General features: G+C 42.7%; 1 protein-coding gene across 1 annotated transcript in view; it reads left to right on the forward strand.

The window, feature by feature from the left end:
* The window catches only part of LOC130296605 (serine/threonine-protein kinase 4-like), a 98,281-nt gene that overhangs the window by 33,365 nt on the left and 50,626 nt on the right, over positions 1-14,290 (forward strand). The window contains exons 5-6 of the mRNA XM_056548317.1: positions 6,381-6,545; positions 9,348-9,515. Of these exons, the coding sequence (XP_056404292.1) occupies positions 6,381-6,545; positions 9,348-9,515 (333 nt within the window). The remainder of the gene's footprint in view (positions 1-6,380; positions 6,546-9,347; positions 9,516-14,290) is intronic.

Below are 14,290 nucleotides of genomic sequence, written 5' to 3' on the forward strand. Positions count from 1 at the left end.
CTAGAGGACAGTCTAGGTGCCTTTTAATAGCAATGTTTTTTGAACGGTGGAAAACTGTATGCCCAAATCTGTTTCTCAAGCTTTTAGTAAGGAGAAGAATTCAGAGGTAGGAGAGGTCTCAGATACCAGGTGTTTGTACATTTATGTGGAGATCTAAGCACCCCAGAATAGTTTTCTCAACTTTGATCAGATCAGACACAGAGGGTAGGTTAGGACAGCCAGTCCCAGCCTCCTATTAGGGCTCTTTCACACTACCGCTGAGCACCGTTAGTGCTAGTTCCGTTATAATATGACGGGAGTTTAGCGGATGAAAAATTACTACGGGTCTGGTATTATCCTCCCGCTTAACTCCTCCAAAATAACGGACCCCATGCAAAGTCAATGGGAACCGTCGTGACCCGTTGGTGTCCGTTGTGCTCTGACCCGTTCAGGGTCCGTTAAGCACAAAATAAAAAAGAGCCTAACGAACCAGGGACGATGCATAGCAGTAGTGTGAACCTAGCCTTAGGAACATCAATCCCTACTCTGAAAACATGGTCAATGAGCCAGAAGAAACTACCGTATTTTTCGCCATATAAGACGCACTTTTTCTTCCCCAAAACTGGTGCGTCTTATACGGCGAATACACACCTATCGCGGTGGTCCCTGCGGCCATCAACGTCCGTGACCCGCGGCTAATACAGCACATCACCGATCGCGGTGATGCCCTGTATTAACCCTTCAGACGCGGCAATCAGAGCTGACCCCCGCGTCTGAAGCAAAAGTGACAGCTGTTCGAGACAGCTTATAGGACACCGGGAGGGACCTTACCTGCCTCCTCGGTGTTTGCTCCGTGCCGGGATCCCCTGCATGGCCGGCGCTCTCCTTCGACATCATCACGTTGTTGCGCACGCCGTCCCGTCATCTAATAGGAGCGGCGTGCGTAGCGACGTGATGACGGCGACGGAGAGCGTGGATCCCGGGGAAGAAGACGTCCGGAGGGTCGGGGACACCACCGGGACGCCGCGACATCCAGGGCAGCGGTGATGGGTCCGGAGCGGTGGGGACACGTGAGTATTACCTCCTATACCAGTGGTCTTCAACCTGCGGACCTCCAGATGTTGCAAAACTACAACTCCCAGCATGCCCGGACAGCCAACATTATCTGCTCATCTCCTCCTACTCTATAACATGATTCCTGCAGATTGTACTGTATTGTATATATCATCTGCTCAGCTCCTCCTGCTCTATAACATGATTCCTGCAGATTGTACTGTATTGTATATATCATCTGCTCAGCTCCTCCTGCTCTATAACAAGATAACTGCAGATTGTACTGTATTGTATATATCACCTGCTCAGCTCCTCCTGCTCTATAACATGATGTCTGCAGATTGTACTGTATTGTATATATCATTTGCTCAGCTCATCCTGCTCTATAACATGATCCCTGCAGATTGTACTGTATTGTATATGTCATCTGCTCAGCACCTCCTGCTCTATAACATGACACCTGCAGATTGTACTGTATTGTATATATCACCTGCTCAGCTCATCCTGCTCTATAACATGATCCCTGCAGATTGTACTGTATTGTATATATCCTCTGCTCAGCTCATCCTGCTCTATAACATGATCCCTGCAGATTGTACTGTATTGTATATATCATCTGCTCAGCACCTCCTGCTCTATAACATGACACCTGCAGATTGTACTGTATTGTATATATCATCTGCTCAGCTCCTCCTGCTCTATATAACATGACACCTGCAGATTGTACTGTATTGTATATATCATATGCTCAGCTCCTCCTGCTCTATAACAAGATACCTGCAGATTGTACTGTATTGTATATTTAATCTGCTCAGCTCCTCCTGCTCTATAACCTGATACCTGCAGATTGTACTGTATTGTATATATTATCTGCTCAGCTCCTCCTGCTCTATAACAAGATACCTGCAGATTGTACTGTATTGTATATATCATCTGCTCAGCTCCTCCTGCTCTATAACATGATACCTGCAGATTGTACTGTATTGTATATATCATCTGCTCAGCTCCTCCTGCTCTATAACATGATACATGCAGATTGTACTGTATTGTATATATCATCTGCTCTGCTCCTCCTGCTCTTTAACATGATACCTGCATATTGTACTGTATTGTATATATCATCTGCTCAGCTCCTCCTTCTCTATAACAAGATACCTGCAGATTGTACTGTATTGTATATATCATCTGCTCAGCTCCTCCTGCTCTATAACAAGATACCTGCAGATTGTACTGTATTGTATATATCATCTGCTCAGCTCCTCCTGCTCTATAACTTGATACCTGCAGATTGTACTGTATTGTATATATCATCTGCTCAGCTCCTCCTGCTCTATAACATGATATCTGCAGATTGTACTGTATTGTATATATCATCTGCTCTGCTCCTAATGCTCTATAACATGATACCTGTAGATTGTACTGTATTGTATATATCATATGCTCAGCTCCTCCTGCTCTATAACAAGATACCTGCAGATTGTACTGTATTGTATATTTAATCTGCTCAGCTCCTCCTGCTCTATAACCTGATACCTGCAGATTGTACTGTATTGTATATATTATCTGCTCAGCTCCTCCTGCTCTATAACAAGATACCTGCAGATTGTACTGTATTGTATATATCATCTGCTCAGCTCCTCCTGCTCTATAACATGATACCTGCAGATTGTACTGTATTGTATATATCATCTGCTCAGCTCCTCCTGCTCTATAACATGATACATGCAGATTGTACTGTATTGTATATATCATCTGCTCTGCTCCTCCTGCTCTTTAACATGATACCTGCATATTGTACTGTATTGTATATATCATCTGCTCAGCTCCTCCTTCTCTATAACAAGATACCTGCAGATTGTACTGTATTGTATATATCATCTGCTCAGCTCCTCCTGCTCTATAACATGATACCTGTAGATTGTACTGTATTGTAGATATCATCTGCTCTGCTCCTCCTGCTCTATAACATGATACCTGCATATTGTACTGTATTGTATATATCATCTGCTTAGCTCCTAATGCTCTATAACATGATACCTGTAGATTGCACTACATTTTCAATGTAATGAATTCCCTTTATGGCTTTTATACACCATTATTAGCAGCCAGGCACCTCTGATAGCGGTCTTTCTCCAGAGAGAACAAAATGATCAGGCATATGATTTATCATTTTACAGCACATATTATTTGCACTGTTGTTTGGCAAATCAATGGAGTATTACAAAGAACTGACAGGGTAAAGTGGTGCCATACATCTTTACTCAAATTATGCAAAGAAGGAAACCACGGCACCCACCAGCCTTTAAACTTTTAAATCCAAGTTAAATCATTAAAGGGGTTATCCAGGAAAACATTATTTTTTTTTTATATCAACTGGCTCCAGAATGTTAATCAGATTTGTAAATACTTCCCTTAAAAAATCTTAATCCTTCCAGTAGTTATCAGCTGCTGAAGTTGAGTTGTTCTTTTCTGTCTGACAACAGTGCTCTCTGCTGACACCTCTGTCTGTCTCAGGAACTGTTCAGTAGGACAAGGAGTAGGAGCAAATCCCCATAGCAAAACTCTAATGTTTTCGACAGTTCCTGGGACAAGCAGAGGTGTCAGCACAGAGCACTGTGGTCAGAAAGAAAAGAACAACTCAACTTCAGCAACTGATAACTATTGGAAGGATTAAGATTTTTTTTAATAGAAGTAATTTACAAATCTGTTTAACTTTCTGGAACCAGTTGATATAAAAAAAAAAAAAAAGTTTTTTTTTCCTGGAATACCCCTTTAACCTCTATTTATGGCATGACACAAAGAGGAAGTATTTGGATTGTAGTTTCACTTCCTGTTTTATAATGGACAGGTGTATGGTATGAGATGTATGTGTGTGTGTATGTATATATATATATATATATATATATATATATATATATTTGCTATGTTTTAACCCCTTAAGGACCAAGGACGTACCGGTACGTCCTTGGTCCTGCTCTTCTGATATAACGCGGGGTTACACAGTAACCCCGCGTCATATCACGGCGGGCCCGGCGTCATATCACGGCGGGCCCGGCGTCATAGTGAAGCCGGGACCCGCCTCTAATAGCGCGCTGCGCCGATCGCGGTGCCGCACACTATTAACCCTTTAGCCGTGCGCTCAGAGCTGAGCCGCGCGGCTAAAAGTGAAAGTGAAAGTTCCCGGCTAGCTCAGTCGGGCTGTTCGGGATAGCCGCGGCTAATCGCGGCATCCCGAACAGCTGACAGGACAGCGGGAGGGCCCCTTCCTGCCTCCTCGCTGTCCGATCGCCGAATGACTGCTCAGTGCCTGAGATCCAGGCATGAGCAGTCATGCGGCAGAATCGTTGATCACTGGTTTCTTATGAGAAACCAGTGATCAGCATAGAAGATCAGTGTGTGCAGTGTTATAGGTCCCTATGGGATAACAATGATCAGTATAAGAGATCAGTGTGTGCAGTGTTATAGGTCCCTATGGGACCTATAACACTGCAAAAAAAAAAAGTGGGAAAAAAAGTGAATAAATATCATTTAACTCCTCCCCTATTAAAAGTTTGAATCACCCCCATTTTCCAATTAAAAAAAAAACACAGTGTAAATAAAAATAAACATATATGGTATCACCGCGTGCGGAAATGTCCGAATTATAAAAATATATCATTAATTAAACAACTTGGTCAATGGCGTGTGCGCAAAAAAATTCCTAAGTCCAAAATAGTGCATTTTTGGTCACTTTTTATATCAATAAGTCCTATCAATGCAAAAATGGTACCGTTAAAAACTTCAGATCACGGCGCAAAAAATTAGCCCTCCTACCTCCCCATATACGTAAAAATAAAAAAGTTATAGGGGTCAGAAGATGACAATTTTAAACGTATTAATTTTTCTGCATGTAGTTATGATTTTTTCCAGAAGTCCGACAAAATCAAACCTATATAAGTAGGGTATCATTTTAATCGTATGGACCTACAGAATAAATATCAGGTGTCATTTTTACCGAAAAATGTACTATGTAGAAACGGAAGCCCCCAAAAGTTACAAAACAGCGTTTTTTTTTCAATTTTGTCGCACAATGATTTTTTTTCCCGTTTCACCGTAGATTTTTGGGCAAAATGACTGACGTCATTACAAAGTAGAATTGGTGGCGCAAAAAATAAGCCATCATATGGATTTTTAGGTGCAAATTTGAAAGAGTTATGATTTTTTAAAGGCAAGGAGCAAAAAACGAAAATGCAAAAAACGGAAAAAACCCCGGTCCTTAAGGGGTTAATATAATTGAAATAAAAATAAAAAACTGATGTGGAATATCTCAGCACTATGGCTAATAACATTAAAATAATAAAGTTGCTTAGTTCCACTTTTTGGCAACCGTGCACAGGTAGATTTTTTTTCACTGGGCAACCCCTTTTTAAAGGGGTACTCCATAGACTTGCATTGAGTGGGCGTGATGTCATGAGGGGGCGGGGCTATGACGTCACGAGCTCCCGACACCGGCTCCAGCGTTCGGGACAGTTTGTTCCAAACGCTGAGCAACGTAGTACCCCTTTAAAGGGGTACTCCGGTGAAAACCTTTTTTCTTTTAAATCAACTGGTGGCAGAAAGTTAAACATATTTGTAAATTACTTCTATTAAAAAATCTTAATCCTTCCAGTACTTATTAGCTGCTGAATGCTACAGAGGAAATTCCTTTCTTTTTGGAACACTGATAACATCACGAGCACAGTGCTCTCTGCTGACATCTCTGTCCATTTTAGCAACCATGCATAGCGGATGTATGCTAAGGGCAGCATGGTGGCTCAGTGGTTAGCACTGCTGCCTTGCAGTGCTGGGGACTTGGGTTCAAATCCCCCTAAGGACAACAACAAATAGTGTTCTTCTTCTTCTTCTTCTTCTTCTTCTTCTTATTATTATTATAATAACGTCAGCAGAGAGAACTGTGCTCGTGATGTCATCAGAGAGCATTCAAAAAAGAAAAGAATTTCCTCTGTAGTATTAAGCAGCTAATAAGTACAGGAAGGATTAAGATTTTTTAATAGAAGTAATTTACAAATATGTTTAACTTTCTGCCACCAGTTGATTTAAAAGAAAAAAGGTTTTCACCGGAGTACCCCTTTAACCCAGTGCTGCAAGGGGACAGTGCTAACCGCTGTGTCACGCCACATAAATTTATGTCATTATAAAGCTGATCATAATACAATTCCATACTATAAAACTTGTGTCCCATGAACGCAAATTCCTCAAATGCCATATTAATGGCTTGTAACGTCGTAGATTGTGCCCTTCCTGCAGTCATATAAATCATATGTTATTCATTACTATGACAAAGACCATTTTATTCTCTCTCTCTCCAGTTGAAAGAAGAAGAAATAGCCACAATTCTCCAGTCGACTTTAAAGGGCTTGGAGTATCTTCATTTTATGAGGAAAATACACCGAGATATAAAGGCCGGAAACATATTATTAAGCTCTGAAGGAGTTGCTAAGCTTGCAGATTTTGGAGTGGCAGGTCAGCTGACTGTAAGTATTTTTTCATGGTACATTTTATTCTTTCTTGTATGGTTTGGTATTTTTACATATTGGTTAAATCAGTAGAATCACTGCAAAAACTGGAATGAAATATGGTCCAAAATTTGTTGCTAGTACAAAGCCGTCATGCCCCCTCCCATTGACATGAATGGAGAGGGCGTGGCATGAGGTCACGAACATGGAAGGCCCAGGTTTCTGTGTTCATGAGCGCCGCAACACTGGCTTGGAAATAGCGGGGGGTCCCAGCGACCGGACACCCCGCGATCAGGGACAGAATCTAGGTCTAGGGATGGAGTACCCCTTTAAGTGGGTTGTGTTATCGGGGACATCCCCTTTGAGAATGGAGTTCCCGGTATTTTGTCAAACTGCTGATTTTTATCCCGGGGAAACCTTTTTTGGCTTGACGTTGATTGCTGTAGGGGCGGCAGAGTATGGTGGCTGCACAGATCAGTACCCGTGCATATAAAACATGGTAGTCTCCATCCCACTAGAGCGGCTGCAAGAGCAACTTTTCATTTAGGCTCATAGAGCATGGATCCCTTTTGTTAGAGTGCATTCACACTACAGAATCTCTGTGCAGAAAAACTCTGGGTGATCAGTATGATTTCCATATACCCTAATAGAACATGGGCATTACAATCCTTTACGTCACCATAAACTTAAAGGGGTTATCCACCATAAGGTGACTTTAGTGCTTACCTTCCAGACAGTAATGGACATGCTTGGGAAGGATCCATTCTTGTCTTGGGGCTAAATGGCTATGTTGTGAATCCACTATAACACTGCTGCTCTCTTTTTGTGAAATAGCTATTTCCTGTTGGACTTATTTCCCTCCAACTACAAGTCCCAGGATTCCTTGTTTGTAAGCGTGAGGTCACTTTTCTCCCTCCCACACATCAGTCACCCCACCCATTGCAGCACAGCTGAGCACCCTTGCATGTCTGCTGTGCTTGAAACTACAATTACCTGCAGGCCTGTGGAGAGTGATCTCTCCCCCCCCCCCCACCCAGTGGTCGCTCCTCCCATTGAAGCACAGAAGGCTCCCTTTTAACACCTGACTAGTAATGTAATGTCTCAGGCAACACTACAATTGGGAAAAAGAAAACAATAATTTTTATCGGGGCTAAGCGGTATGACACTGGTTCAAAGGACATCATAGAGAGAATATGCCTGTGTCAAGCATTGCCCCCTTAAAAAGTATCAGAAGTAAAGAGTATCAACTCTGCTCAGAGTATTCCTCCAAGACTAGGAATACATTAGAATGAAGATTAAAATTATATCCAAACAGGTCTATGAAGTCAATGATGGATGATGAAAATGATGGAATTAATTTTACCATAGAAAACTCACTGTTGCTCAGAATCAGTCAAGAAAAAGACTTTAAAGGAGTAGTCCAGTGGTGAACAACTTATCCCCTATCCTAAGGATAGGGGATAAGTTTGAGATCGCAGGGGGTCCGACCGCTGGGGCCCCCCGCGATCTCCTGTACGGGGCCCTGGCAGCCCGCGGGAAGGGGTCGTGTCGACCTCTGCACGAAGCGGCGGCCGACACGCCCCCTCAATACAACTCTATGGCAGAGCCGGAGCGCTGCCTTTGGCAATCTCCGGCTCTGCCATAGAGATGTATTGAGGGGGCGTGTCGGCCGCCGCTTCGTGCGGAGGTCGACACCCGCTATCTGGCCGAAGAGCCGGGGCCCCGTACAGAGAGATCGCAGGGGGCACCAGCTGTCAGACCCCCCGTGATCTCAAACTTATCCCCTATCCTTAGGATAGGGGATAAGTTTTTCACCACTGGACTACCCCTTTAAAAAGGTACTCCGGTGGAAAACTTATTTTTTGTTAAATCAACTGGTGCCGGAAAGTTAAACATATTTGTAAATTACTTGTATTAAAAAATCTTAATCCTTCCAGTACTTTTTAGCTGCTGAATACTACAGAGGAAATGTTTTTTTTTTTTTTTTTTTTTTTGGAACAAAGCTCTCTCCTGACATCATGACCACAGTGCTCTCTGCTGACATTTCTGTCCATTTTAAGAACTGTCCAAAGTAGGAGAAAATCCCATAGAAAACATATGCTGCTCTGGACAGTTCCTAAAATGGACAGAGATATCGGCAGAGAGCACTGTGGTCATGATGTCAGCAGAGAGCTCTGTGTTCCAAAAAGAAAACCATTTCCTCTGTAGTATTCTGCAGCTTGTAAGTACTGGAAGGATTAAGATTTTTTAATAGAAGTAATTTACCAATCTGTTTAACTTTCTGGCACCAGTTGATTTAAAAAAAAAAAAAAAAAAGATTTCCACAGGAGTACCCCTTTATGGCAGTAAAAAGTTTATAATCACCATTGAAGGTCTATGCTTAGGATAGGTGAGATTAGTGATGGTCTGACCCATGGTGACCCTGTTAATCAACTCTTTGAAGAGGTCCTCGGTGGGTGGTTGGAGGTTGGGGTGGGTGCAATTGTTCAGACCTCTGGGACCCCCTGCAATCTCCAAAACGGGCTCCGATTCTCCTTGGGCATGAAGTGGTGTGTCAGCAGGCGCTCCATGCAAGTGCTGTACTCGTGTATCTCTGGTGCTCCCATATACAGTGCACGGAGCATGTGCTGACACGCCTCTCTATGCACAAGAAGAGTCAGGAGATGGTGAGGGGTCCCAGAGGTTGGACCCCCCCCATGATCAGACACCTATCATGCGGATAGGAAACACATTTTAAAGCAGTAGAGTATCCTTTTAATTGTATCAGTTTATGGTAACAACAAGTATAATATGTGGCTGCTTTGTTTTCTTTATCATCAGGATACTATGGCAAAACGGAACACTGTTATCGGCACTCCATTTTGGATGGCTCCAGAAGTGATTCAAGAGATTGGATATAACTGTGTGGCAGATATTTGGTCACTTGGCATAACCGCAATAGAGATGGCTGAAGGGAAGCCCCCCTATGCTGACATTCATCCGATGCGGGTAAGAAGAGCAAATGATGATCATGTAACCAATGACTGAATGTATAGGGGAACAGCGCTGTGTAGTTGTCCTTGCCCGATGTATCTGAGGTGACTCGAAATGAAGATCCTTTTGGAAGCCACTTGAAATGTCTATATATTTAGGAACAGCTTGTTGCAATGATATTTATTTTCTTTTATTTATATAGCATATTAGCATATTATACAGTTTTTTATGCATTCATGTCATTACAGAAGGATCGCATTCTATATTTACATATCAGCCATACAGTGCAGAGTTATTATTTATACTTCTCGTACAAGTATAGACAGTTCTAAAATGACTATTATTTCGTTTCGGTTCAGTCAGTACCCCCTGCTGCTCCACAATAGGTGCTTGTTGCTTGTACATCTGTGTGTCAGCATGTATTTTTTTTTCCCCAAATTTTCTATTTTATTATCTATCATTTAAACCACTTCTGGAATCTTAATGTTTTCATTCTGAGCACTAGACCTATATTATTTTTTTATGTTTTATGTTAATATTCATGTTTATAATTTACTTTAGGTAAGTAACAGGAAAAGGAGAAGAAAAAAGGGGGTTAGGAACGAGCGCTATTGCCTTTGAGAAAAGGGCTCAGGATGCCACTCTAGCACAGGACAGTTTATTATGGTCCAAAGCGATAGGACAACGCGTTTCGGCACTAGCATGTGCCTTCTTCAGGTCCACAAAACAATTAATGTATGACATCCTGTAGCCTGCGTTGTGCTAGGATGGCGTGGCCACGCCATCCTAGCACAACGCAGGCTACAGGACGTCATACATTAATTGTTTTGTGGACCTGAAGAAGGAACATGCTAGTGCCGAAACGCGTTGTCCTATCACTTTGAAAAAATAATAAACTGTCCTGTGCTACAGCGACGTCCTGAATCCTTTTCTCAAAAGCAGTAGCGCTTGTTCATAACCCCCTTTTTCTTCTCCTTTTCCTGTTTGCATTGTTTCCGTACCCTTTGCGGATACGGATAGGGGTTTTGAGCTGCACAATTGCCCCGACCGCCTTCCACTCCACCCACTTCCCAGGTGAGATGCTGTCGCTGCTGATAACCCCAGCGGGACATCACATTACCTTGGGTGCAGTGGTTTCTTGCCATCCAACCACTTCCCCACTACACATGAGAGAGCGCCCATACCTTTTTTACTTCTCTCTCACACTTTAGGTAAGTAGTAATTAGGAAACAAGTACATCGAACTTCCTCACCCATGTTCCACAGTTGGCATTACAGAGCTCCAGTCCCTGCTGCACGGCACTTCTGGATTTGGGGATGTGATGTCATAGGCTCACTCGCCCAATTAATAGCCTCAGTAGTGTCCCACCTCAGACACCGATAGGCAGAGCAGGCCTATGATGTCACATCCCTGAACCAGGAGCTGCTGCACAGCAGGAACCAAAGCTTTGTGATACCGGTAGCAGAGTGTGGACAAGGTAAGGTTAGTGTATGATTTTTTTGTTACAATACCCACAAAAAATGGTGCCCATATAACCCCTATTAGCATTGTATAAATTAATTCCATGTTGCTGTTTTTCCCCTGTACAGTTCATTCAAGTGAATAGGCTTGGCAGCAAAAAAAACTTCATGTCCTACTCCAGAGCTGTATGCCATGTTATGTCCCATTCATTCATGGTCAGGAGGTTTGATCCCCACCTATCATAAAGTCATGACATATCCTAGGTTTGTGCCATCACTGTATGCAATAGAAATATCACTTTAATGCAGACTATTTGTACAAGTTAACAATCTTTACATGCATAACTTGTATAAAAAGACTAGCTTAGTACCCGGCATTACTCGGTCTTTCTCCTTGTGGAAGAGGAAAAGCAACGATGACTCTCTCATCCTCATATCCCAACCTCATATCCAAACCATATCTCTTCCCCATATTCTGACCTTATTTTCCGACCTCATATGCCATTCTCATCTTCCAACCTCAAATCCCTTCTCATACAGTGGGGATCAAAAGTTTGGGCCCCCCAGGTAAAAATTTGTATTAATGCGCATAAAGAAGCCAAGGAAAGATGGAAAAATCTCCAAAAGGCATCAAATTACAGATAAGACATTCTTATAATATGTCAACAAAAGTTAGATTTTATTTCCATCATTTATACTTTCAAAATAACAGAAAACAAAAAAAATGGCGTCTGCAAAAGTTTGGGCACCCTGCAGAGTTCATATCTTGTACTGCCCCCTTGGGCAAGTATCACAGCTTGTAAACGCTTTTTGTAGCCAGCCAAGAGTCTTTCAATTCTTGTTTGAGGTATCTTTGCCCATTCTTCCTTACAAAAGTCTTCCAGTTCTTTGAGATTTCTGGGCTGTCTGTCACGCACTGCTCTTTTAAGGTCTATCCATAGATTTTCAATTATGTTGAGGTCAGGAGATTGTGAAGGCCATGGCAAAACCTTCAGTTTATGCCTCTTGATGTAATCCCCCGTGGATTTCGAGGTGTGTTTAGGATCATTATCCATTTGTAGGAGCCATCCTCTCTTTAACTTCAGATTTTTCACAAATGGCATCAAGTTAGCATCCAAAATTTGCTAAAATTTTATTGAATCAATTTTTTCTTCTACTCGTGAGATGTTCCCTGTGGCACTGGCTGCAATACAACCCCTAAGCATGATTGATCCACCCCCATGCTTAACAGTTGGACAGAGGTTCTTTTCAGAGGTTCTTTTCTTCTCCAAACGTACGTTTGCTCATTCCGGCCAAAAAGTTAAATTTTAACCTCATCGGTCCACAGAACTTGTTTCCAAAATGCATCAGGCTTGTCTATATGTTCAGTTGCTAAGTTCAAATGCTGATTTTTGTGGTGAGGACGTAGAAGAGGTTTTCTTCTGATGACTTTTCCATGAAGACCATATTTGTACAAGTATCTCTTTATAGTGGAATAGTGTACCACAACTCCAGAGTCTGACAGATCTTTCTGGAGGGATTGTGCAGTCAAACGTGGGTTTTGAATTGTTTTTCTCACAATCCTGTGAGCTGTTCTGTCTAATATTTTTCTTGGTCTTCCAGATCTTGCTTTAACTTCCACTGTTCCTGATGACTGCCATTTCTTAAAGGGGTACTCTGCCCCTAGACATATTTTCCCCTATCCAAGGGATACGGGATAAGATGTCAGATCGCCACGGTCCCGCTGCTGGGGACCCCCGGGATCCCCGCTGCGGCACCCCACTATCATTACAGCACAGAGCGAGTTCGCTCTGTGCGTAATGACGGGCGATACAGGGGACGTAGCAGCGTGATGTCATGGCTCCGCCCCTTGTGACAACCGCCACGCCCCCTCCCATAGACTTGTATTGTGCAAAGCGAACTCGCTTTGTGCTGTAATGATAGCGCAGTGCCGCAGCGGCAATCCCGAGGGTCTAGATGTCTAGGGGCGGAGTACCCTTTTAATTACATTCCAAACAGAGGATATTGACATCTGAAAAAGTTTTGCTATCTTCTTATAGCCTTCTCCAGCTTTGTGAGCGTCAACTATTTTCAGTTTCAGATTTCTAGACAACTACTTAAAAGAACCCATGGTGCTGATTGTTGGGGCAAGGTCAGATGAGTCTGGGCATTTAAAACCTTTGAGATTGACCTCACCTGGTCTTCCCAGATGATGATTGAGAACAATCCATGACACTGGCAGGTTTCAGCTTTGCAAAGGGGGCAGTGCATGCTATAAATTCTGCAGGGCGCCCAAACTTTTGCAGATGCCATTTTTTTGTTTCTGTTAAGTGTTTCTGAAAGTGTAAATAATGGAAATAAAATCTAACTTTTGTTGACATATTATAAGAATATCTAATCTGTAATTTGATGCCTTTTGGAGATTTTTCCATCTTTCCTTGGCTTCTTTATGCACATTAATACAAATTTTTACCTGGGGTGCCCAAACTTTTGATCCCCACTGTTTATCCCATTCTCATATTCTGACCTCATATCCCTATCTCATATTCCTTCCAAATATCCAGACCGTATATTCCAACACCATATCCAGACCTCATATGCTGTTTTCATATCCCATCCCCCACACTAACTATACTCTGCACCTGTCTGTTGGATGGGATGTTTAAATGTCCTGGGCAATCTCCACAGCCCAAGAGTGATGTGATCAGGAGATGTACAGGGAGTCTATACACTTGCATGGGACTACAGAGATAAAATAACACCCTTGCATAAGTGGGTGGATAGGGTTGATGTAACTTCACTATTTTTTTTATTTGACATACAATTATATGGTATCTATCTATCTGTCACCTCCCAATAGGGGACAGTTTTTTTTATTTCCAGAGTCCCATAAGACTTAATGTATTTGTACCCTCCGAGTAGGGGACACTCCCAATAGCGAACGTGGACTCACCCAATAGGGGACAAAAGACCTTGTACACAGGGCCACTGTCAGGGGGGGGTGAAGCCAATACCCCAGTAAAAACCCCTGCAGTATCTCCAGCACAAAAGCAGAAGACCGCTGTTTAAACAGTGGTCTCCTGCCTCTGTGCGTCCACTTCATTCCCCTGATCCCCCATGCCTCTTTATTCCCCCTGTGCCAAATCATCTACCCCCTTTATTACTGCCTGTGCCACATAATTAAATTTTTTATCCCCCATGTACCATTTCATTCCCCTTTTATTACCCTCTGTGCAACTTCATCACCCCCTCTTTACCACTCCCTGTGCCATTTCTTTCCCCCTTTATCCCCCCCTGCGCCACTTCATCCCCCCTGTGCCATTTCATTCCCCTTTATTTTTATTCCCCTTT

This window comes from Hyla sarda, chromosome 12 (assembly GCF_029499605.1).
Source record: "Hyla sarda isolate aHylSar1 chromosome 12, aHylSar1.hap1, whole genome shotgun sequence".
NCBI classification, from domain to species: Eukaryota; Metazoa; Chordata; class Amphibia; order Anura; family Hylidae; genus Hyla; species Hyla sarda.